The 26,052-nt window shown below is 45.3% G+C and overlaps 2 protein-coding genes across 10 annotated transcripts in view; one reads left to right on the top strand and one right to left on the bottom strand.

Moving 5' to 3' along the window:
* The window catches only part of DNAH9 (dynein axonemal heavy chain 9), a 304,275-nt gene extending 301,726 nt beyond the window's left edge, over positions 1–2,549 (top strand). The window contains exon 69 of the mRNA XM_032616402.1: positions 2,073–2,549. Coding sequence (XP_032472293.1) covers positions 2,073–2,300 — 228 coding nt within the window. The 3' untranslated portion in view covers positions 2,301–2,549. The remainder of the gene's footprint in view (positions 1–2,072) is intronic.
* Positions 2,550–4,368: 1,819 nt separating this feature from the next.
* Positions 4,369–25,339, bottom strand: ZNF18 (zinc finger protein 18). Of its 9 annotated transcripts, none has more exons than XM_032617240.1 (8): positions 25,283–25,300; positions 18,993–19,472; positions 17,576–17,762; positions 17,064–17,155; positions 15,247–15,288; positions 10,933–11,017; positions 10,194–10,301; positions 4,369–5,982 (listed from the first exon to the last, which is right to left on the bottom strand). In XM_032617240.1, the coding sequence occupies exons 2-8, from the start codon at positions 19,377–19,379 to the stop codon at positions 5,216–5,218; spliced, it is 1,668 nt and encodes a 555-aa protein (XP_032473131.1). In that variant the 5' UTR covers positions 19,380–19,472; positions 25,283–25,300; the 3' UTR covers positions 4,369–5,215. The 9 variants fall into 9 exon arrangements, with proteins under 9 accessions (XP_032473131.1, XP_032473128.1, XP_032473130.1 ...); XM_032617237.1 differs by lacking the exon at positions 25,283–25,300 and adding an exon at positions 24,523–25,272 and having other exon boundaries at positions 18,993–19,857; XM_032617239.1 differs by lacking the exon at positions 25,283–25,300 and adding an exon at positions 24,523–25,272 and having other exon boundaries at positions 18,993–19,495.
* Positions 25,340–26,052: the final 713 nt, after the last annotated feature.

The following is a 26,052-nucleotide window of genomic DNA, read 5'->3' as shown; positions in this document are numbered from 1 at the left end:
ACAGTCAAAAATAAATATATAAATAAATAAAAGATTACTATTAAAAAAAAGAAAAGGCAAGGGTAAGGATGTCCAAAATTCCTCTCCTCCATAAAACAAGAACATTGGCAAAAAAAAAAAAAAAAATATATATATATATATATATACACACATGTATATAAAGATATATATAATAAGATATAATATATATCATATATATAAGATAATAGTATAATAAGGTATATATCAAAATCATATATAATAATTTTATACATATATATATATATATATATATATATATACCAGAATCAAACTTGTCAGAACTCCAGAAATTAACCAAAGGCTTTTGGCAACCAGAGCAGTGTTTGCTGAAGAAAAATGACTGAAAAAAGAGCAAGCATTAAATGCAAATGGATTAAACACTACAATTAAAAGGCAGAGATTGGCAGAATGGATTAAATTTTTAAAAACCTGATCCAACTACATGCTGTGTATAAGAGACACACTTTAGACTTAAAGACACAAATAGGTTGAAAGTAAACAGATGGAAAAGACATGCCATGAAAACAGTAACCAAAGAGAGTTGGGGGACTATACTGATAGTAGACAAAATAGACTTAAAATTGTTATTAGAGAAAAGACAGAAGAGAGAGGAATTGTAGAGACCAAAAAAAGGCATTTTACAGTGATAAAAGGTCCATCCATCAAGAAGATATAACAATGACAAATATATGTGCATCTAATAAAACAGACCCCAAAATAAAGGAGATGAAAACTGTCAGAATTGAAGGGAGAAACAGACAACTCAACCATAATAACTGACGACATTAACACCCCACTACTAATGGTGACAGCTAATGGTTATAGAGTTTCTTTCTGGGGTGATAAAAATATTCTGGAATTTAGGTAGTGGTGATGACTGTACAAGTTTATAAATATACTAAAAACCAGTGAAATGTACATTTTAAAAGAGTTGGCTTTATGGTATATGGAAAAAGAAAGGTTCTACCCCTGCTGCCACTCCCTACCATAAACACTCAGTTGTGGGGGACAAGGGGTCCTCACTGTTTACCTTAGTTCTATTAGTTACTATGCCTCGTGTCAGCCTCTACCAGAGCTGAAGAGGCACATCCTCCCCGTTAAATACATTTCATGGGAATTAAAACAAATTCTGTCCACAGCATAAGGGGCTCAGAATCAGCTAGGCACGGGCAAGGAATCCATGAGTCACGCTGGATCATCATTTCCCAAAGTATGTTCAGAAAACCCTAGTGCCACGGGAAATGAATAGGTTGCAAGAAAAGGGTCCTGTGGTCAAATAAGTTTGGGAAAGACTGGGATAAGTAAAGTCAAACTGTTTTCTTCACTGCCAGGACTTCTTGTCTTCAGTGTGCTAGTATGCACCGTAAAGCTTCAGGGCCAGGGTCTGGTAAGCACCACTTCCCAAGCTTATTTCACCAAGGCACCTTTTTGTTCCTCAGAATATTTCTCAGGACTACTAGGAAAAACTTCCCCAGACAGCACTATGGAGACATCTCAGAACCAGAGAGAGGCCCCAGCTGGAAAGCTACAGAACGGCCAGGTCCCTGTTACTTGAGTGAAGATAGAACACAGCTCCCTCTGCTCAAAAGGAGAAAATGCTCTAGAGGGTGGAGGACAGCACATAAGAAGCTGGAACAGGACATAACCAAAGCCTTAACATCTAAAGCGTTTGCCGGCAGGGACCGTGTCTTGCTCAGCTGTAAGTCCCTAGCACCTAGCATGACATCTGGCAGATAGCTGCATTCGGTATGCTTACGAAATGACAAAATAAAACTAAGAGAAATTCAAGCCCCAAAGAGATTAATGTGCATATGATATGCAACAGCTTTCGGAACTCTGCTTCGAGAAGATATTCAGGCTGAAAAACTGTGGGAATATGATGTCCACCCCTCCATGGCACCCCATTGTGGGTTGTCGAGAGAACTTAGTAAGGGGGTGGGCCCAGGGCAACCAGGTCTTCCCAGTCTCTCTCCCGGATCTCCCGACAGGAGCAGGCCTGGCTGGCTGAGCTTGGGGCCTGACCTGAGATGTTCTCGTGTCCTTGTCCTCAGGCTGGGGTCATCACCGAGGGGAAGCTGAAGGAGCTGGTGCCCCCCATGCCTGTGTTGCTCCTCAAGGCCATCCCCGCAGACAAGCAGGATTGCCGCAGTACCTATCCCTGTCCTGTGTACAAGACTTGTCAGCGAGGACCCACCTACGTGTGGACTTTACACCTGAAGACGAAGGAGAAGCCTTCCAAGTGGGTTCTGGCCGGAGTAGCCTTGCTTCTGCAGGTGTAGCTCCTTGCAGACCCACCGAGGAGACAGAGCTGGGCTGGAGGCTGCCCAGAGGGACCAGTGGAGAGGGCGGACCACAGCCCTAGCGAAAGATGAGAAACCGAAAGCACTCACAGTTCTGAAGAATTCCTTTGGGGAACTCGGAGAGAAGGACCTAAAGTGAGGCAGAGCTAGAGGAGTGTGGACCTGGGAACTAGGGGAGAAGAGTCTCCTAACACTGACCCTTTCCTAATAAAGCGATTTGTTCTTCAACTGTGTCTGGTCCAGGCTTTGAGCGTTGCAGAGTCGTAAGTTATCATGAAGAGCCCAAGAGAAACGAGCCACAGGCACTTGAGCCCTGACGTCGTTATACAGCCCTACACGCAGCGCCCTAGTTCCCAGCTAGTCCGGGGCCCAGCGGCACCGGCTTTGCCGATGAATCACTCTGCATTTTAACAAGCTCCCCAGGTGATTTGTATGCACTTTGTGGTTTGAGGAACGTTACTCTGGATCAGGGGCCCACCAAACTTTTTGTTAGGGATCAGATAGTAAATATTGCAGGCTTCGCAGGGCATACTGCTTCCATTGCCACTGCTCACCTCTACCACTGTAACCCCGAAGCAGCCATAGATGATACCTAAAGGAATGGTGTGGCCACGTTCTAATAAAACTTTACAAAAACAGGCAGTGGGCTAAATTTTGCTGATCACTGCTCTAGAGGATAAGGGAAGTACGTATGCAATATTTATCCTTCATTAATCCACACATCCATTTAACAAGTGTTTAACATATACTAGTTGCCGAGGGCAAAACTGCAAACAAGGTGGATTGTTTCCTTGTCTTTCCGTCATCCTTCAGATCATTTAAGAGGGGCGCAAGGAGAAATCTTTCACCTAAAGCTTTTTAACCTAAAAGTTTTCTAGATTTTCCTCTGTGGAACACATTTTCACTGGATGCCCAAAGAGATCTACAGTTTTAATGAGCTGTAAAGAGCTCTGTGAGGAGGCTTGTTAAGTCGCCTGGGGGTGGGGGTCCACCACTCCTTCTAGGGTCGTTACTCCCACATGTCCTTGGAGATACTTATTTTTGGATTAATTACCATTTAGTACAGTGGTTCTTCATTTTGAGCAGGCATCAGAATCCCCTGGAGGACTTGTTAAAACAAAGATTGCTGGCCCCCACCACTCAGAGTTTGATTAAGTCTAAGAAATTGCCGACGCTCCAAGTCTGGGGACTGCACTTTGAGAACTCCTGATTCAAAACATAAAAACCCACCCTCCTACAAACCTCTGCTATGAGAATACAGAGTCTCATGCCAATTCCACCATGATTTTCCTGCTTTCTGCCTTGTGGTTCCCGCATCCCCAAAAGAAGGGCCTTATTCCTCATCTTCATGCTGTTAAGAGAGTTAACAAATTCCTCCGGAATCCAGGGATTCCAACCTAAGTGCTGTCTCTCCTCACATCAGCCAGCAATGTACTTCCCGTTGTTTGCCAACAACTTGCAGTTTCTTACCTACAGTTCATCTGTTCCCATGGAGATAGCTCTGTCCTCCTCCTCAGCATCACGCTTCCTGATCCTCACTGGGAACAGTACAGTGAGAGCAGGCAGAGGACGACCAAGATGGAAGGAAAGTCGTGTCGCGGTACGAGAGCAGGACCCTCTGGGTCACATCAGTTTTGGAGACAAGTGGTCAGGTTAGATATATGTGTTAATAAACCTCTAGATACACTATAAATTGGATCAATACTATTGATTTCTTCCTAACACGTACAGACAAAATGAGAGAAGGAAGATAATTTTAGAGGCCAGGACACTTTGGCAAAAATGACGGATGGCCTAAGGGGGATGCCAGGAGAAAGAGGGGCAACTTGAGGCCCCAGAGCAAGTTGGAGGTGGGCATGGAAAGAGGACACCAGAGTGCCCTGCACTGGCCAAGCTCTCACCGGGGCACCAGGCTAGCAAGTTCCCATCACTGTTCTGCTGGCTGGTAAACTTGGTGCGTTTGTACGAGCTGATCTAGGAGCTCAACCACCACTTAGGGTCTGTGAGTTCCAGTCAGTACACAGTGGACGCTGCAGACACGGACAAGACAGGGAGTGACCACCAAGTTTATTGAAAAAAGGGAAGCTTGAGTTAGCTTTGCACCTTTATGACAAAGACCACACTGAGCTAACTGGCCTCTACGCTCCCCCCTCTGGAACAGAAGACCTGCTCTAGGACCACAGTTCTAAAGGGCGGATGTGAGGTTCTTCCCAGCAGCAGCTGCAGCTAATCCAGTTAAACCCTTCCCAGAGACCACTCCTAAAACGGGACCTCCAAGTGACACATTTTCCCCAAGGGGTCCAAGAGAAGAGATGAGCTGAAAGGTGAAGACTTTTTTTCCTCCTGATGCAGAAGCAAGAAAGTCAACCTGCGTGAAATCCGATCCCGAGGCCGAGATATCCTCTGCGTCTAAAACCACGTCCCAGTCTCTCCTCTCCAATCCATGAAAAAATGAGAGAACAGGGATATTTTCTAAGAGATGCAATTTCTACGGATGGAGCCAAGTTTGTTTTTTATTTTTTTTAATAAATTTATTTATTTTTGGCCACGTTGGGTCTTTGTCGCTGTGCGCATGCTTTCTCTAGTTGTGGCGAGCGGGGGCTACTCTGCGTTGCGGTGCGCGGGCTTCTCATTGCGGTGGCTTCTCTTGTTGCGGAGCACGGGCTCTAGGTGCACGGGCTTCGGTAGTTGTGGCACGCGGGCTCTAGAATGCAGGCTCAGTAGTTGTGGCGCACGGGCTTAGTTGCTCCGCGGCATGTGGAATCTTCCCAGACCAGGGCTTGAACCCGTGTCCTCTGCATTGGCAGGCGGATTGTTAACCACTGCGCAACCAGGGAAGCCCGCCAAGTATTTTTAAATGGACCAGGAGACAGACATGGGCTCAGAGAGCTTGGCTATTGAAAGGGCTTCTTTCCCAAATGGGATCTTTGATGTTTGGCAAGGCTTGAGCTCCAGCTGAAACTTTTCCCACAGCGGGAGCACTTATAGGGTTTCTCTCCTGTGTGAACCCTCTGATGCCTATTAAAGTTGGATCTCTGAATAAAACTCTTCTCACAGATGGGGCACTTATAGGGCTTCTCCCCCGTGTGGATTTTCTCGTGGTGGCGCAGCCCCGAGAAGTCGCTAAAGCCCTTCCCACATGTATCACACTTGCAGGGCTTCTCGCCTGTGTGGATTCGCTGATGCTTCACGAAGTTTGAACTCCGCAGAAAGGCTTTTTTGCAGGTGGGGCACTGAAAGTACGTCTCTCCAGTGTGAGTTCTTTGGTGAAAATCCAGCTGGGAATTCCGGTAGAAGGCTTTCCCACACTCCCTGCAGGTAGGGAGTCTCTGGGCCATGGGGGCTCTCGGCTGCCGTCGCGGGGAGGCCTCTCTCTTCCCCTCCAGCCATGGCGTGGACGGCTCTCCGGGAAGAGGTGGCAGATGCTGACCCAGCTGTGTCCCGGAATTCCTCTCTCGGGGAGAGAGCTGCGCCCCTGTCCCCTCACCATGAAGGTTCTCCTGGGCCTCGGGGAGATTCTCTCCTTCTCCAAAGCATCTCGGCTCATCCTTGCTGAAGAGGCCACTCAAGGAAGTCTGAGGAGGCTCTCCTGAGGCTTGAGGGTCCTGGTCCCTGTAGTTCTCCAAGTTTAAATTCTCTTTGTCATTCTCCTGTCTGTCCCCTGAAAGGAGAAAGAAGATATGGAGCAGCTCAATCAGTGGTCTGCCCTGCTTTGCAACTCATGTGTCAGAGAGAGGGTCATCACAAAACATTAATTCTTTTTACCAAGAGGGCATCGGTGAGTGAAGAAAAACACTGTCCAGCCTGAGCACCTGGCACTCACTTCACGTGTGTCCAGGCTGTGACTCAGCTCTGGAACCAAGGAGAAAAAGTGACAGCAGAGGATGGCTCCCAGAGGCCGTAGTGGCCACCCCCACAAAGAAGCAGCAAGTTTCTTAAGCCCAGGAAAAACAAGTCTAGTATATGAGAGTACTACTCTAAAAACGTATTGGTTTTTATCTAATTATATATAAAAGATAAATATGATCACTAAAAACAATTTGAAAAGCATACACAAGAAAACCAAATCAACCTCAATTATACCACCCAGAGGCAACAACTATGAGTATACATTTCCTTCCAGTCTTTATCTAATTTATACATATGTATGTATGTATGTATGTACATATGTACGTATGTGCTTTTTTCTGACACAACCGATATCATACTGTATACACAGTTCTATTTCTGGCTTTGTAGCCTTTAAATTGTAGATGGTGGTACTTATCAATTCCACATGGATTCTCCCTTTCACAAGTCACCCCAAAATTCATGAAATGCAACCATGTGTCATTCTACTGTGGTTGTGATGCACAGTGAGACTGCTGTGTAAAAGCGAACCCCTCAGTCTGCGCTTGAATCCAGCATTCACTTGTGCTTCATTATGTCACGTAACAGTTAAATTTTGTTTTTCTCCTCATAACTTGGGTTTTTGCTTATTACTACTTAATGATGCATGTAGTAAAGATTTTTATTTTAGTGGTAGAATTTATCTTCAACTTTTATAAATTACTTTATTCCTGTAGATCTAAAGGAGCTGCTTGCCTTTCTCTTTCCTCTATCAGTGTCTTTCAAATTATCAGCTAGAGACCGGAATCTGCTAGAGAACCAGACCTGAACTTGGTAATTCAGAGCCTTATAACATGTTCCTCTCAGATGGCAAAGGTACTTTCTCTTTTCTTTAAAGAAGCCTTTATAAATATCATTTTAAAGAGCTGAATAATGGCCCACTGTGGAGACGTCGTAATAAACACATAAGAGGAAACAGAATTTATTTAAGAGTTCTCCTACTATGGGAATTAAGTTGTTTGTTATATTTTGCTACTATAAATAATGATGTGATAAGCCTTTTTCTTCATAAATTCTGCCCACATTTCTGATCAATATCTTAAAGGAGGTTCCTCAAAGTAGAATTACTGTGTCAATGGGCATGAATGGTATTAAGGCTGTCGACACCTACTGGCAAATCGATTTCCGCAACGACTCTGCCATCCTCGGGTCTGAGAGGCTGGGCAGAGAGGAGGCGAGTGTTCAATACCTAAGCACTGACTGTGTCTCAAGTATCTGCCATTAAAGCTGGTGAAAAATGGCTTCATTGGTATAAATTTTAATTCTTTAGTTATTAAAGGATCAGTTTTTTCACACTTATGAGTTATTTTTCATACTCCAAGATTGCTGTCCACTTTTTTTTTTTACTGGGAAAGTCACTTTTTTTTCTTATCAGCTTGCATTAACTCCTTCTATATTAAGAAATATAGTCACTTATCTGTCATGTTCGTGAAAAGAGTTTTTCACCGTTTAGTTATTACTTTAATTTTGTTTGGGGTTATTTTTATGTATAGGAGTTGTAGTCTCTTTCTTTTTAAATACAGTCAAATCTATTAATCTTTTAATGATTCTTTTCCGTTGCTTTTATACTTATAAAAAGCTTCCCCAGCTTGACATGAGTCAAACATTTACCCGTTTTCTTCTCTATTACCATTTTATTTTCATATTTTATGTCTTTTTCATCTGTTTCCAACTTATTTTGGTACATGACATACATAAAATTTAAGCTGATTCCTCTTCCCAGTCTTTTCTCCTTATTTTGCTCATCCCATGGATCTGTTCTGCTTCTTCCTTCATCACATACTGAAGTCCTTTATAGACCAGCCTCTGTTCCCAGGCTCTGTCTTCTGTCCCATTGGCCTGTGCATCTATTGTTATATCAGTATCCCACTGTGGTAATGAGTTTACCCTTTTAAAATGATATACTCTTAATATTTACAGACCCAACACTGATGAAACATTCTTCTTTCAAACCTTTTTACTGTTCTTGCAGTATTTTTCCTGATAACTACTTAAGAACCATTTTTCCAAATATAGTTGACCCTTGAACAACGAGGGGTTTGGGGCACCCACCCTGGTGCAGTCAAATTCGAAGTGTAACTTTATAGTCAGCCCTCGGTATCCAGGTTCTGCATCAGTGGATTCAACCAAATGCGGATCGTGTACAAATTTATTGAAAAAAATCTGAGCATAAGTGTTCCTGCACAGTTCAAACCTTTGCTATACACGGGTCAACTATATATATATATATAATTTTAATCCTCTGGGAATTTGATTACAGGTATGAGTGTAAGGCTTTTTGAGGCTTACTCACCTGCTGACCTTCTTTAACAGTGAGCTGTTCTTCCATATGGTCAAACAAAATAGCGTCTCTACCCTCTCCTGGGACATCGCCCCCTGCTCTGAGTCCAGATTTGGCAGACTGCTCACTCTTGTACCTTTGAGACCAGACTAGTCCTTTCCGGTCTTGGTATCACTGTCTCGTCCCTGCACACCTGGACTCCTGCGTCGGCTGCCCACAGGGTTCCCGTCCTCCAAGGGGACCCTCCCGGGCTGTCCTGCACGCGGCTGCTTCCTCAGCCTCTCTCCCCACAAATCCTCTTTCAAGAACCTACAATGGCGTCTCTTTCCCTTATCAAGGCAGGCCGGCTTTATACATTCTCCACAGTCTGGTTCAAGGTAAGATATAATGGGACCATGTCAGCAGGTGAGATGACGGGAAAGAAAAAAAATAGAATGTTGCCATATGGAGATAGAGTGAGCAAGGTATCACAAATAAAATCCTACCGCATGGGAGAACAGGGGCAATCCCTGTACCTTCCTCTCAAGTTTGCTGTGAACCTGAAACTGCTCTAAAAAATAAAGTCTATTAAAACAAAAATCCTACTGCAACAACCTCTAAAGCAGCATTTTCAAACTTTTTTTTTGGTCCGCTACCCACGATAAGAAATACTTTTATATCGAAATATATTCTGATATTTTCTATTCGGTGTTATCATTTCATTTTTTAAAATGCTGGTTGCAACCCTATAAAATATTTTCACAACCTGCTAACTGGTCACAAAATGCAGTTTAAAAAATACTGCTCCAAAGGAATCCTTGTGAGGTAGTATTATGATAAATATACTGCTTAAAATTAAAACCGTATGTCTCATGTGATGCTTGCTCTCTCTGTGGTATTGATACATTAGCGAAGGAAACAATTAATCAGATCTTACTGGGGAGAAAGAATGGCCTGTCATACAGTTCCCATCCTTCGTCCTTTTATTCCTCCATGGTTCTGGGATCTTTTGTAGATTTGAGGGAGAGAGTGTGTGTGTGTGTGTGTGTGTGTGTGTGTGTGTGTGTGTGTGCGCGCGCGCAGGAATGTTTGACAGTTGATTTTACATAACTGCAATGTTTTTAAAAGAATGTAGAATGCAAAGGGTAATTGCTGTTTTACAGCAGAACAAGTTCATATTTCTTCGTACCAGTCTTAAAAATAATGTGATTTATATGAAGTATTTGATGTTGCTTCTGTTTAATGAGACTTAGATGCATGGAGATTAGCTAGACCATATTTTTCTGTTTGTCTTGTTTATTTTGTTGAGGGTGGGTCAGTTACCATTCACCATAACCAGAGTAAGAAAAGTCTAGTTACTTTGAACCTTCTTGTTAGGAAGGATAATAGTGGCCTGTTAGATAATCTTTTTTTAATAATAGAATTCAACCCATATCTGTTTTGGTCTCAACTGTACTAACCCTAATTCTCTCTAAGAAAGAAAGCTGTCAAAACAGGCAAGAGCGAGGCAACAGATCGGATGCAGGGTCTTTCTTCCATGATTAAATATGTGTCAACAGCCCAATAGTCAGAGACGAGACCCACCTCGGTACTCAAACTGGACTGACCAGATCACGGCCGGTGAGAACCAATGTAATAGAAACCAAGGACTGATATTGCCCCACCACCTCCAATATAATGACTGGAGGTCAGAAATGGCTCTGGACCAGTAGAGGATCACTCACCTATGCAGGTGGGTCTTGGGATCTTCTCGCTGATGTGTAGGTGTGGTCCTGTCAGCTCTGCCCCAAACCCAGCTGGATCAGTCAGGTCATGCTTGGGATTGGAAATGCCTGGTACAGAGAGAGATAATCTGTGGGCCTGGATGAATGGGGAGCACTGGGGACCAAGCCGTGTTGCTCAAAGGAGGGCCCTGAGTGCAAAGGGAACTAGGGAAGCTCTGGAGACCACTGAGGATGTGCGGAGCGTCTAAGACACCAGTACTCACGAGAAACCCAGGATATATGGTGAAGGCCACAAAAAGAAGATTCTGAGAGGGAGGAGTCAGACCACTGGCAGGCTGGTGTGAGGGTCGTGACTGGGACCCCACGCATGGTTGGCTGGGACTGTGGTTAGTAGAAAAGACCATGCATGGTCGGCCACCGCTGAGCCCCGTCGTAACTCAGCACCTACGAGCTACGTAACAGTGAGCAAATGACTTGATCTGATGCTCACTTTCATCAGCTTAAAATGGGAATTCCATCACCCGTTTCACAGATGAGAGGAGTTACTGTACATGAGGAGCCACAACAGTGCCAGGCGCACAGAACACGTTCAATACAGGGAGCTGTCACTATAACTCAACCACCTCCAGCTCCCCAGTTCCCAGCCACGTCTCTAAGGATTTTCTTCACCCAAGCAGTGCGGCTGTCTCTAAAGCACACGGAAGATGTCTCCTTCCATCAGGCTGACCCATGCCCGTACCTCCTGAGACCATCTTCCCGTAAGTCTCCAGCATGAGATCCCAGTATTGCTCCTTCTGAGTGGAATCCAGGTGCCTCCACTGCTCCTAGAGAAAAACACAATGCTGTGAGTCCAGGGAAGGCTTCTGAACCCTCCTTCCCTGCCTGTGGGAGGCTGAGAAGAAAGGAATGGGCCTCAGGATCCTGGCCATCAGATGGTCTGAGAAAGCATGGGAGGAGCTTCAATGGGAAATCAACAGGGTCTGCCTCAGTGTTTCTTGCTGTGGTTAGAAAACGTTTAGGTTTTAAGTTCCGTATTTTCTTTTAAGTTGCCTGTTTTTGCGAGTGGAGAAGAAAGAGAAGGCAGGAGCCCTTTCTCCACTTTCCTTTTGCTTAACTCTCAGTGCTTATCAGAGAGGTCTTTGAGCAGCAGGGGCCCGATATTCCCCATATTTCATTAAAGTCTGGAAATTCAAGAGGGAAAGGAAAGAAATTTTAAAATATATTTGTTGGAAAAGCAAGTGCAAATCAGTGAAGGGGTGGGAAGGGTAAAGAATGGCATCAGGCGAGTTGTGAGTCTCACTGTGAGACAGACTGTGGCCTCGGAGCAGAAATGCTGCAGCCACACACACTTCGAATCTCCCGACGGTTCTGAGTTTAGGTCCAACAGCAGATCAGTTTTCCTCCAGTGAGTGGGAAATGGAGGGGCTCCCTAGAGCAAGCTGTCCCTTGAGTACGCCTAAAACATGCCCTTCTCATCCTATGGAACTGAGCCTGGAGACTCAACGCTGGGAAGGCCATGGAGCTGGGGTCAACTTTTGTGAATCAAATGGCAGTCTCCCCACCAGGAGGCTGACTGTTAGACACTCAGTTTGTACAGCAGAGTGATGAACAGCACAGTCTGTGGCGTCAGACGCACTGGGATTCACGTCCCAGGTCTGCCATTTCCAGCTGCATGGTCTTGAGAAAGTTACTAAACTTTCCTGGGCCTCAGTCCTCACCTAATGATAGTACTAGACTCAAAACACTGTCTGGAGGTTTAACAGAAGTAACCAAGTGTGAGCTACTTTCAAAGCACCCACTACTTTTCATTCATAGCATTCATCACAGTTTATTAAGTATTTATATATATGTATACACACACACACACACACGAACGTATTTAATGAACAGTTGCCTCTGTAGCACATTCGCACCATGAGAAAAGGATCCTCCACTGTTCTCTCTCAGTTCCCAAGACCATGCCCAGGCTGGAGCAGGCACTCAATAGAAGTTGTCTGGGTGAAACAAAGCCCTTAGCAAACAAGTGCTTGGTAGGCGGTCTATATTCTCACCACCACTACCACACACAGCCTACGGGTTATCGGTCTCCCAAGGTTCACAGGGAGAATTCAGGGATCCTGCACACTCTCGGAAACCCCAAAGTTGATAACCATCTATTATTGTCATGAACGGCCAGCCAGGCCACAGGCGGCAGAAGTGAGAAGAAGAATGAGAAGAGAAGTCACCCTCCATCACACCCAACCCACTACCCGGGGAGGCCATTCCCCATTCTACATTAACTCTGCCCCCAGTACATTAAGGGGACTAGAAATGGCTGAAAGAGAGTGGAGACGCCAAAAATTCTGTAACTAGCAGATACTAAGCTTTAAAAGAAGAAAAGAAAAGGAGGAATTAAATTTCTTAGGGTGAAAAAAGTGAAAAGTGGAAAAGTGAACTCTATATGTTTATTAACTATAACCACATTTTAAATATGGATTTTAATTTTTAAAAATTTAAAGTAGGAATTTTTAGCAACTTACTTTGTTAATCTTCTGTGAAGGAAGCTACCTTAACAGCCTACTGGAAATAACCAGCTTGAGCAAACACTGCTGAATACAGGAGTCCTCGGTCTTCCTGGTCAAAACACACAGACCCTCACGTCGGCGCTGGCAGACAAAAGGACGGGCTGCCAAGCGCGGTGACATCTGCCTGGAGGCCTGGCGCGCCGGACACAGGCCTCGTCCACGGGCACCAAGAGAGTAGCCACCCAGCACAGTACAAGGCAGAAAGGAATACAGCCACCAAATCCCCCAAGGGCCACCATCAGCCCTTTCAAAGCCCAGGAAAGAGGCTTCAGGAGTCTCTGGAAGGTGTGCCTCCAGATTAAAGCCACACATTTACTCAAGGAACTGCCCAGGAGCTAGGGATGCATATGAAGCCCCTTACTTAAAGAGGCAAGACACCAACTGCAGCCATCTTCATTTTCTGTCATTTTTATAAGAGGAGAAAAATGTCCAAATTCCTATTCTGGAAGGATGGAAGTATGAGATTTGATGGGGAAATCATCTGAGTTTCATGTGGAAACAGCACCATCTTGTGGGTTTGTGGGACACTGCCACAACTGACTGGCACACAGGCATCTGTGCTGTGTTCCCTTCCCAAGGTTTGAAGACACAGGAACCAGCGCCAGTGCAACCCCAAGTCTGTGAGACTGTCTCTGACTCAGTCACGGCATCTACCACTGTGGACCTCATACCCTGCCATTGTTCTCGAGGTTCCTAATCTAGGGAACAGATTAGAGGACATGATTCTTTATACTGTATTTAAATACTCCCTTCAGTTAGTCACAAAAGACTCCATTAAACATCGAGGTCCTTCTGATGCAAATAGTTGTTGGTTTGGGGGAGGGATACTGGGATCGGGTAGGGATGATTTTTGTTTTTTTGGGTGAGTGGCTATTAATCAGTTATTGGCTATATATAGGTAATTTATATATTACATATATTTATATACATACATTTATATGGTGCTGCTGGTGAGCATTTGGAATGCTTTGACTTCAAGCTACCCAGAACAAGTCATGGTTAATGTCCTCATGTAATGTAGAGCTAATGTTTAAGTCCGCTAGTTAAAATATGTTAATAAATTGTATATGCCTTTCATAAGGATACTCTGTATTTACTATACAAGCAATAACCTGAAATATTTGGCAGAATACCCAAATCTTTTTCACCAAGGAGCCTCCTGCCTAAGGAGTTTCTGCGTACTTAAAAGGAGGAAGATGGGCACCCTTGAGTCACTGAAAAGCTGTATCCCTTCCCTGCCCCCTCCCCACCCTCTGCCCGGGGTAAACTGCAAAGCTCGGACTCTGGTTTCTAAATCTTTTGAGCCTGGAAAGCTGAGGCTCAGACACATCTACAGCGGCTTCCCTGTGTCCTCACCTTCACTCTCAAGTACCCCACGAGGAAAGTCCCAAGGAGAGCTCCCCAAAGGTTTGAAACAATGCTCTGATTAAGGTCTACAGGTGCCTGAAAAAGTTGATTTTTTTAAACATCTTTATTGGAGTATAATTGCTTTACAGTGGTGTGTTAGTTTCTGCTGTATAACAAAGTGAATCAGCTATACGTATACATATATCCCCATATCCCCTCCCTGTTGCGTCTCCCTCCCACCCTCCCTATCCCACCCCTCTAGGTGGTCACACAGCAACGAGCTGATCTCCCTGTGCTATGTGGCTGCTTCCCACTAGCTATCTTTTTTTTTTTTGCATCTTTATTGGAGTATAATTGCTTTACAATGGTGTGTTAGTTTCTGCTGTATAACAAAGCGAATCAGCTATACGTATACACATATCCCCATATCCCCTCCCTCTTGTGTCTCCCTCCCACCCTCCCTATCCCACCCATCTAGGTGGTCACAAATCACCGAGCTGATCTCTCTGTGTTATGCGGCTGCTTCCCACTAGCTATCTATTTTTGTGTGGGTTTTTTTTTACATCTTTATTGGAGTATAATTGCTTTACAATGGTGTGTTAGTTTCTGCTTTATAACCAAGTGAATCAGTTATACATATACATATGTTCCCATATCTCTTCCCTCTTGTGTCTCCCTCCCTCCCACCCTCCCTATCCTACCCCTCTAGGTGGTCACAAAGCACCGAGCTGATCTCCCTGTGCTATGCAGTTGCTTACCACTAGCTATCTATTTTACGTTTGGTAGTGTATATATGTCCATGCCACTCTCTCGCTTTGTCACAGCTTACCCTTCTCCCTTTCCGTGTCCTCAAGTCCATTCTCTACGTCTGCGTCTTTATTCCTGTTCTGCCCCTAGGTTCTTCAGAAAACGTTGATTTTTATCAAATGCAACTTTTCAGAGTTGTTCACCACATAATCAAGATAAACCTGTTCTTGAGACTTCTGTTTACAGCCAAGATGGAGTAACAGGGAATGGATTTACCTCCCTGCTGCAACAACCAAAAACGGGAACAAGATATATGAAACAATGATTTGCAGATGATATACTTGAGGAAGAGCAGAACAGAGATCCCTGTGTGCCCTACAGTTGCCCAAACTTACCAGCTGAAGAGGGCATCCAGAGCAGCAGAAGGAGCTCAGGGTCTGGGGAGGCCAAGAGGGTTACAGAGTTATCAGCAGGGGAGCTGCACACAGAGAGAGCTCTGGAGATCTGCAGAGGGTCCCCCGCAAGTCAAGGAAAGACCCACCCCCCCGAAAGAAGCAGAAGGCACAGTCCCCAGAGTACTGGAAACACTTCATATTTCCAGCAGCCAGAGTGGAAAACGTTGTCCATCAAGAAGCATAAGGTATAGTATCACCTCAGTACAGGAGGAAGATTAGCCCTAGACTAAAGGCTTCACTGGTGCCGTGTAACAAACTGTATCCACATAACTTAACTGCATCCCAGAGCAGAGCTCAACAACATTTATAGGAATGCAAAAATATGCAGCCCCCAGCAATGTAAAATTCACCATGCCTGACATGCAATCAAAGATTACTGGGCATACAAGGAAGTGGGAAAAAACATCTCATAATGAGGAGATCAAACCATCCATCAAAACTGACTCAGAACTGACACAGGTGATAAATTAGCAGACAAGGACATTAATACAGATATTATAAACATATTCCATATGTTCAAGGAGCTGGAGGAAAGATTGAACACATTAAGTACAGACATGAAAGATATGATAAAGCCCAAATTCAAACTTCTAGAGATGAAAAACATCTGAGATGCAAAATACACTGGATGGGATTAAAAGCAGATAAAACACTGCAGAAGAAAAGATTAATGAGCTTGAAGACATAAAACTAGAAACTACACAAAATAGAACACAGAGATTAAAAAGAGAGAGAGAACAGAGCATCAGTCAGCTGTGGGTCAACTTGAAGAGATCTAATGTGTATATACACATGTTAAGATTATACATGTCCCACGTGCGTGCTATTCTCACAGTTCCCAAAGAAGCAGAGAAGGCAGGGAGACAGAAAAAGCAGTTCACATAACGGCCAGAATTTTTCCAAATCTGATGAAAGCTATAATCCAGCAGATCCAAGAACTTCAGTGAACCCCAAGAACAAGGAACATGAAGAAAATGACCCCAACGCTCATCATAGTCAAAATTTTTCAAATCAGAGAGAAACTATTAAAGGCAAGCAAGAAAAATACATGATATGCAGAAGAACAAAGACATGTGGCATGAAGAACAAAGAAGTACATGTGGCATGGTTCCATTTTGTGTAAAATTCCAGAAAATGCAAACTACTGTATGGTGACAGAAAGCAGAACAGTAGTTGCCTCAGGACTGGGGGAGAGTAGAAGAGCAGCAGGGAGGGATATTACAGAAGGAAGCCTTTGGGGGTGACAGATATGTTTACTATCTTGACTGTAGTTATGGCTTCACATCTGTATATGCCATGTCCAAGAACTGATCGAATTGTACACTTTAAATAAGTGCACTCTATAGTTTGTCAGTCACACCTGCACAAGTGAGTGGGGGAGAGGATAACCTGTCCCCACGTTAGATATAACGTTCGAGATCACAAACCGACCCCAACGTGGAGGCCTAGACTAGGAAATGAAATAACAGTCTTTTCTCAGCATAACCCAAAGGTAATAAAAAAGGGAGACAAGATTACTTCATCACAGCAACTTCTTCGAGGGCCCAGATTCTATTATTAAAGATGACAATTAGGAAACATTCTGCCTTTAAAGAAATATTGAAACTTGAGTTTCATTCCACATGTATGGCTGTCATCCTTGCTAGGCCTTCCTCTCTCCTCTGATTCTGAGAACGCTTCCCTTTTCAATCCACGGACTGTTGACAGACCCTCGGAGCGAGGTTCTGGGGTACGAGAAGCAGGGGAACCCCGCTCACCTGAGGTGCTGTGTGGAGAAGGGAGGCTCCAAAGTCTTGGTCTCTGATGAGCCTTTCCTCGGGTCGGGCAGGAAGTGGGGAGGCAGCCAGGGCTGAAGGCGGAGACAGGAAGATTAAAGAATCCCGATGTCCTGTCACCCACTAGCCAGAGGGCACAGGTGCAAACCTCCACACGTTAGAACCAACGCCTGTTCCGCCATCTGTATCTCAGACTTGTGCTTACCTCCCTAAACCACTCCAACTCGCCCTACCTTCCCAGCTGCCTCACCCGTGTCTCCTCCCACCTCCCTCCCCAGAACCCAAATCCGAAAGGCCTGGCCCTGTCATAAGTGGTTTAAATTGCAGACTTTGAATCTCCAAATCAGAGTGATTCCTGTATGTCTACCCTGCTTCTGAACTTCCCAGAGACACCCCAATCTGAGCAGCACATCATTTCAATTCACTCTTAGGCCTACTGACCACAATCCCACAATTTCTCCAAGATGGCACCACACACACCACCTGCCCCTCACCTAGTCCTTGTTCCGAGTCGGACTCCTCTTTCACGATGTGGCTCAGTGGCTCCCCAGACCGGCAGGCTGAGTTCTGAAGCCCCAGCTCCTGAGGCACTTCAACATGGGCCTCCGCTTCCCCCAGTGGGCAGCTTTCAGGCTCCGCCTTCTGTGATAAGACTTCCTGTCCCAGAACTTGGATGCTGATCTAGAGACCACATGGTACTAATTACTGAAAGATCCAGAGTAAGGATTTCTGAAAGATACAAAGCTAACCTTCTAGAACGCATCATAAGGCAGTCCTTAGGGACATGGGGCAGGGAAAGAAAAAAGCCAGCATTTACTTCTGGCTCAGTGGGAACCAGGGAGGGAAACATCCTAAGAGAGGCCAGAAGCCATGGCCTGGGAGCCCTTCCGACAGGCCACTGATGTTGTGTTTCTACTGGACAGTCTCCACCAATTAAAAGGCAGGCATCTTTGGAACAGCTTCTCAAACATTCTAAAGATGGAATGGGATGGGAGATTTAGCTTCAATCCCTAATGGATAAAAAGTGTGGAGAATCTCAGGGAGTCTTAGAATCAGGTGAGGCATGGGGACACACTGAGATAGTATAACAAGAAATGTGCAACTGAGCTTTGTCCCAGGTTCCTGGCAAGTGCTCCTAAAACCCCTGGAATCTCCTGAAGGACAGGAGTGCCGGGAGCAACTCCTCCTATTCAGAAGGAGCCTCTTTCAACCATCCCTGAGTTGATGCTGACGAGGTGACTCTTGGTGGCCCCTAGACGGCTTCAGGATGGTGGCCGGTCCCCAGAGGAACTAATCAGGTGATCAGAGGGTTGGAACTTCCAGCGCCACCCCTCAACCTCCGGGGAAGGGAGAGGGCCTGGAGATTTTCAGTCACCAATGGCCAATGATGAAGCAATCATGCCTAAGTAATGAAACCTCCATAATAACTCTTAACCTGTGGGGTTCAGGGAGCTTCTGAGCTGGTGAATACATACAAGTGCCAGGAGGATGGCGTGCCCAGATGAGGGCGCGGATGCCCTGTGCCACCCCCATCTCCTCCATTGGGCTGTTTCTCAATCATATCCTTTATAACAAACCGGAAAATACGAGTAAAGTGTTTCCTTGAGATCTATGAGTCACTCTAGCGAACGATCAAACCCGAGGAGGGGGTTGTGGGAACCTTCAAATTTGTAGCCAGTGGGTCATAAGTACGGGTGGCCCCTGCAGCTTGTGATGGGGTATGAAATGGGGTCAGTCTTATGGGACTAGCCCTTATCCTCTGGGGTCTGGGCCAAGCCAGACAGTGTCAGCGAATTGGTTGCTGGTGTGGAAAAGCCTACATATTTGGTGCCAGAAAAACAGACAACATCCCTGCTAAGACCCCAGAGGAGCCCTGTGCTTCAGTCAGAGATCACAAAACTCTCTTCTCACCCACTGCCACAGCTTCCGGGGGTCCCCCCTCAAGCTCTCCACAAGGGTCACTGCTTCCTCCCCGCTGCCTGGACACTGCTTCCGCACCCACATCTGGATCTCCCCGGGCAGGATGGTCAGGAACTGCTCCAACGTCAGGATCTCTAGGATCTGCTCCTTGGTGTGAACCTCTGGCTGCAGCCACTGGGAACAGAGCTTCCGAAGTTGTCTCAGGGTTTCGTGGGGCCCGGACATCACCTGGTAAGGAAACTGCCTGAAAAGCTGGCGTGCAGTCTCAGAGCTGGAGGGCTCCCCTCGAGGGCTGTCATTTGGTCCAGAGAACGCGGACTCCTTGGGCTTGGCCAGTGGCGGCGGCAGGACTGGAGCCTGCCCCAGCTCCACGGGCATCGTCTGGCTTGGCAAGTCCTTTTAGGTGATGTGCTTCTGGGATGGAGTTGTCCCTGGGAGAACCAGGTCTTCACAGAGCCTCTCACAGGGACACTGGAGGGGGAGTGACAGTGATGCTATGCGGATGAGAGGGACGCACTTTCAGAAAGGACAAATTCATACGCCCTGCCTGAGAAGCCTCGGAGGCAACCGTGCATCTTCTGAAATCAATGGACACACTAATCTATTTTGAAAGATGGTAAACTTGAAGCCACAGAGCAAACCATTACTACCATATCTAAACTGTCATCATCACCCTGACCATTTTTACAACGTTCTCTCTTGGTCTTCAAAAGGCCAGACCAAGTAGAAAAATGAAACGCACCACATTAAGCATTCTCACTGTGGGTGTCCAGGTAAATAGCTCTTCTGCAAAACACTCCAATGTCTGCATCCATGTGTCTGCAGACCAAAAAAGCTGAACAAAGACCTTGAAGCCCTAGGAATGAAGGCTAAGACTGAAATGATCAGATGCTTCCAAAATAAATATGAGGTTGAAGAGAACTCTTCCCCAAAAGGTGCAATGAAATTTCTAAGTGACCTCTTTCGAATGCCATGCTGAAAACTGGGAATTTATGAAAAACCTATCACATTGAAATTTTCAACCCTGGACTGAAAGAAGGTTTAGAATAAATACTGACTACCTCAACAACATTCCTACAGACTTGAAGCAAGTAATCACTCTTTTATGGCGAGTGGTATCAAAATTCAGAAGACAGCAACTAAGACAGTGAAAAGAGAACTATTAAATGGCAAAGTTAATATTAAGATATTTTTAAACGAGTATGCACTATTTCTAGCTAGCTTTCTTGCATGTAATCCTAATATTAGATTATTGGGTCTATCTTTAAATATTACGAAGGAGCTAGAGGTCATCATTTCTCCATAACATGAACCACAACAATCAATCACTTGGGTGTCTGGCTCCATCAGAGATCAGTACAACAATCAATCACTTGGGTGTCTGGCTCCATCAGAGATCAGTACAACACTCTAGCTTTTGATGGCTGCTTTTTCCTTGAGGTGTAAGGGCAACATCTTCACCCCCACCACGTCACCCAAACGATCCACCCTGTATCACAACATCATTTAAAAATAAAACAAACAAAAAAAGAAAGCAATTTTTTTCAAGGGTACAGAAAAGGAAGGAGTAAGGTAAAAAGGATCGATCTAATATTATGTTTCTCATGTGGACCTCACTAACGGTACTTTTTGTTTACGCAGAGACCCATATATTTCATTCATATATTCACGCAGCACCCAGAGTGCTACAGCAACATACGTTCTCAATAATTCAGGAATTCTATTTCTGGTCATGGCAGCCCACCTACTGTAAACAATGACAAAACTGGAGAAAACCTAAGAGGCCACTGTTTTCAAGCACTGGCCAACCGGAAAGGCGAGAATGGAATCCCTGAGAGAAGAAAAGCTTGTGAGGAGGGCCACGATCATCCCGGCTGTCTGCCAGGGGAGGATTTCCTAATCCCAGTGCAGGAGGCTGGAGCTTAAGCAGAGACCAGAGGTCTCACTAAACTGAGGAGGCAGAGATCAGCATTTGGAGCTACCGAAGTGGCTGGGATCGGAAGAACACGGCAGCAGGGAGGAGGGAGCTATGGGGTGGAGGTGGAAGTCTGTGCGGGGGGGCCCCCTGTGAGTTCTGGCCAAGGGCTGGGCTGCACTCAGTAGGGTGAAACTATGCAAGGTTCAACAGAGAGCAGTTGCTACCAGGTTAAAGGAGCAAAAGAGGGATACAAAAGGCCAGTCAGTGATGAGAGACATTTGCGTTTCTGACCCTGAGAGGAGAGAGACCTTATTAATACTCAAGGCATCCTGAGATACCAGAAAGGCCACATGTTAGGAGTAAGGACCATGCTCTAGAGAAAGACCTACTCTAAACCTGCCCTAAAAAACTTAAAGCCAAGCTTCAACAAGATCCACAGAGGAGGCCCAGTCTACTGCTCTATTCTGATCCAGTTAGAAGAATTTGGGGGAATTCCCTGGCAGTCCAGTGGTTAGGACTCCGTGCTTTCACTGCCAAGGGCCCAGGTTCAACCCCTGATCGGGGAGCTAAGATCCCGCAAGCCACACAGCATGGCCAAAAAACAAGGAATTTGGGAAACACCTTGGGCTTTCCAAAGATCTGCCCTAAAACCAAGCCAACACAAGTTGATCAGTCAGTAATTGAACTGCCTGCTAGAATAAAAATCAACACTCTTCAGAGGGAGATAACAGAATCCTTAGTGTCTACAATGTGCCATCCACAATATCCAGGATGCAATACAAAATTACTACACATGTAAAGAAACAGGAAAATGTGACTCAAAATCAAGGGAAAGCAGTAAAGAGAAACCAACTTCAGATGGCCTGAGGACTTAAAAACAATATAGTCTTTATGACAGAAGAGATAGTGACTTTCTATAGAGAAATAGAAATTATAAAAAGAAACAAATGCAAATTCTAGAAAATGAACCATCAACCGAGAATTCCACATTCAACAAAAACACCTTTCAAAGAAAGAATTAAAGACATTTTTCAGATAAATAAGCTAAGAGAATTTTTCACCAATGACTTGTACTACAAGAAATGCTAAAGGATATTCTTCCAGTTTAAGGGAAACTCATATATACAGAAAGGAATGAAGATCTCCAGAAATGGTAAATACATGGTGAATAAGTTTAAGATACTATGCTTTTATTTCTCCTAACTTCCTTAAAAGGCAACTGACTGTTAAGGCAAAGATGACAATAGTATAAGTAGAACATAAGACAACTAGAAGTAAAAGATATAAAAATAGCACAAAGGAGAGGGTAAATGGAATTAATCTGTTGTTTTTACATTTATGAACTGCTAATTCAGAGATAGAAAGTTAGAAGTAAGAAGTAGTGTCAGGTGAAGTGACAGATGGGAAATGTAAATGTGTTAAGTGAGGGGCAGGAAATAAGAAATGTGAATTATAAAGTGGTACAATATTAAAGTATATTCCAATAAGTTAAATGTTGATAATTTAAGGATGCATACTGTTAGCTGTAAAAATATTATACAAAGAGGTATAGCTAAAAGCCAATAGACGAACACTAAAAAACAGTCAATAATATACAGGAAATGATCAAGAGAAGAATAAAAATCAGAAAGATCAAATGGAAAAAAGACAATATGATAGATTAATACCCAACCATATCAATAATTACATTAAATGTAAATGGACTAAACACTTGAATTATAAGGTTGAGATTGTCAAATTTAAAAAAGCAAGACCCAACGGTATAATGTCTACAAGAGACATTTTATGTATAACGACACAGATAGTTTGGAAATAAAATGGTGGGAAAAAGACATTCCATGCAAACAGCAAGCACACGAAAGCTGGTATGGCTATATTAGTATGTGACCAAGAGACTTCATGACAAAGAGAAAAAGAGGGACATTTCATTATGATAAATGGGTCAAATCATCTAGAACACAAAGCAACCTAAATGTGTATGCACCTAATATCAGGTCTAAAGGGACAAATTCTCAATCATAGTTGGAGATTTTAACACTGTTCTCTCAGTAATTGATAGAAAAAATAGACCAAAAAAACCTGTAAGGATATAGAAAATCTGAACAACACTATCACCCAAGTTGATGTAATTGACATTTAAACCAACGACTGCAGGGGCTTCCCTGGTGGCGCAGTGGTTGGGAGTCCACCTGCTGATGCAGGGGACACGGGTTCGTGCCCCAGTCCGGGAGGATCCCACATGCCGCAGAGCGGCTGGGCCTGTGGGTCGTGGCCACTGGGCCTGCGTGTCCGGAGCCTGTGCTCTGCGACGGGAGAGGCCACAGCAGTGAGAGGCCCGCGTACAGCAAAAAAAAAAAAAATAATAAATATATATATAAACCAACAACTGCAGAATACACATTCATTTCAAGTGCATATGAAGCATCTGTCAAAACAGACCATGTGTATAATTAAGTTTCAAAACACTGGAATCTTAAAGTATAGATTCTCTGACCACTGAGAAATCAATAACTAGAAAACAATAAGATACCTAGACTATCCCAATATATGGAAATTGTTAAATAACAATAGTAAATAACCTATGACCAAAGAAAACAAACCACACAGGAAATTAAAATATATTTTCATATTGAATGACAATGAAAACACAACATATCAAAATTTGTAGGAAACAGCTAAAGCACTGCTTAGAGAGAAATGAGAAGCTTTAAATAACTGTTAAAATTTTTAATAAATATACACGCATCCTTCACTGTCTAGATCTATTTGGATCCTGAGTTTCAAATAACAAGTAGCAAGATGTCAGACAGCAAGAGACTTATCAGTAGAATTATTCACATTTACTTAGTTCCCGAATTAAGATAGCAGTTTAGATAACAGGGAAACTGACTTTCAGGGAAAACTATAGATTATAAAACATTTAAATCTAATTTCAGCAGTTATACTCTCACATAATGGTAGGGGAAATGCCTCGCTTATAATTAAATTACTTGATAGGTGCTTTATAGATTGGTATCCCAATGACTTCATGAGAATCTGCTCCTGTTATGAAAAAAATTTAAAGATATCCCAAATGTATAGTTGCTATACTTATTAAAGCTATAACAAATTAGAATGAATTTTTAAATGAACATCTAGGTAAGGATACTTACTATACATTCATATACAAGTAACCATTTGCAGAGCACCTACTATTGACAAAGACTGTCTCCTTAATCAAACTTCAGTCAAGCTGAAGTTGACTGAGTCATCTCTTTGACTAGGACTGGCCCTTGGACTCTGTCCTTGCCACTTACAGTCCAGTTTAGCAAGAATCTTGCTGACTCCAGTTTAGGGAGTCAGCAAGACTTGACATTTAATCAAATTCAACATCCCTTGGTATCTGGTCAAATTCCTTATTGCCCTGGCCTGCCTTCAACAAAACCGGTCAAGTTGGCTTAGCTAGAATCCCCCCTTAACCCAGATGTTTCCTCTTAGTAATTTTCCACCCACTGAGCCCACCCCACCCCTTGGCTATAAATTTCCATTTGCCCTTGTTGTATTCAATCTCTCGCTCCAATACCACAAAGTCCCACGGTAGCCCCCCTGAATAGTCTGCCTTACCGTTTTTAACGAGTCTCTGAGTAACTTTTTCTTTAACACTATGCATCAGCTCCTTATTAGGCTCAGTTCAAGTCGTTTCTAATCCTCACAATTACCCAGCAAGGTGAGTATTACAGTGTACAGATCGGCAACCTCTGAGGCTCACAGCGGCGGCCAAATTCAAACCCAGGAGGCTCTAAGCCTGTGCTCTGGGGAGGAGAGCTGCAAACCTTTGAATTTGGGGGGCGGATTTGGGAGCTGTCACAAAGGGCTGGAGGGGAGGAGAAGCTACAGGCATTTAGCGCCCCGGAGGCCAGGGGGGATCCAGGCCTGCCAGGCGCTGGGCAGTGCTGCCCAATGCGTTCTCCACCCTCCGCCCAAGACGCCGACAGCGCCGGGAAAGAGACTCCGGGCATCAGCCCATCCGGGTTCCCTCTTCCCGAGGCTCACTTCCAGCCTTTTGGGGAAGGCAGGAGGGAGGGGCCCCTTTTCGGTCCCAGTCCAGAGACGTGGCCGGAGAGTCCGGAGGGGCCCACAGGCTCAGGGACGCTGGGCCCGGTCCGGGGTACCGGGTTTCCACAACCCCTGAGTCCACTCACAGCCCCGTCGCCCCTCCCCCGCACTCGCCGCGTCACCGCGCGCGCTCCCGGGCACTCGGGCGCGCGTCCGCCGGCCCGACCGCCGCTCCCGGAGTTCCGGCCGAGTCCGGCGCGGACGCGGGAGGCGCCAGGCCAGACCCCGGGTTGCCGCGGCCAGGCCTGTCAAGCCCGCGTGCGCTCACCTCGAACCGCGGCGCCGGCTCTGGGCGCACTTCCGGGAGACGGGAGGCTGCGCGCGCCTCTGGGGCTGGCGGGGCGGGGAGGGGGCGGGGCTGAGGCGCGGGCTCCGATTGGCCGCCCGGGTCGCTCCGCCCCTCCCGCGCCTCCGCGGCGCCGAGGCCACTGCGCGTCGCCTGCAGCGGGCGGTTGGGTCATTCATTCGAGTTACGCGCGGTCACTCAGTCCTCACTTGGATGTGTAGTGAGCCCCGGGTCTGGGCCGGGCACTTGGACCAAGCACTGCGAGGGCTGCAGAGGTCGTTTTCGTGACTTTCCCAGACCCCTCTGCCAGTCCCACACCCAGAGCTGAAGCTTTCGGGCCGTATCCCAGGTTCTTATCCGGAGTCTCCTTGGGGTTCTCACCTCACCTGGCCTCCCAGGGGCATATGATTTGCCCCGACCTTGCTCTGTCCCGCTTCTCCAGCTCTCACCTACTCTGCATTTCCCGGGCGCTCTCCTTCCACCTCCCCTCTTTTCAGTGTTGAAGTTCAGTGGGGCGCCAGCATGTCTTCCCACCTTGTCTCTTGCCTGTCTGCCCCCCTCACCTCACCCCTTCAACGTGGTGTCTTCCTCGCCTCCTCCCTCCCCTTCTTCCCTTTCCCACGTGCCAACAATGGCCAAGTCCTATGATTTTACCGCCTGTCTATCTCTTCTACACCTCCGCTTTGTCCACTCTCTACCCCTACCTCCTTCCCTGTCATTTCTAACCGGGATAACGGGTGAAGCCCTCACCA

This window comes from Phocoena sinus, chromosome 20 (genome assembly GCF_008692025.1).
Source record: "Phocoena sinus isolate mPhoSin1 chromosome 20, mPhoSin1.pri, whole genome shotgun sequence".
NCBI lineage: Eukaryota > Metazoa > Chordata > Mammalia > Artiodactyla > Phocoenidae > Phocoena > Phocoena sinus.
This window is presented reverse-complemented; position numbering and strand designations above follow the sequence as displayed.

What these genes read in the sequence shown, in the direction of transcription:
- ZNF18 (XM_032617240.1), bottom strand. Translation starts at nt 19,379, where the DNA reads ATGCCCGTGGAGCTGGGGCAGGCTCCAGTCCTGCCGCCGCCACTGGCC. An exon ending in CCCGGAAGCTGTGGCAGTGG is followed by an intron (nt 17,763 to 18,992) that starts GTGAGAAGAGAG and finishes TGTGGTCTCTAG; the next exon opens with ATCAGCATCCAAGTTCTGGG. An exon ending in TTCTCCACACAGCACCTCAG is followed by an intron (nt 15,289 to 17,063) that starts GTGAGCGGGGTT and finishes TGGCCTCCCCAG; the next exon opens with ACCCTGAGCTCCTTCTGCTG.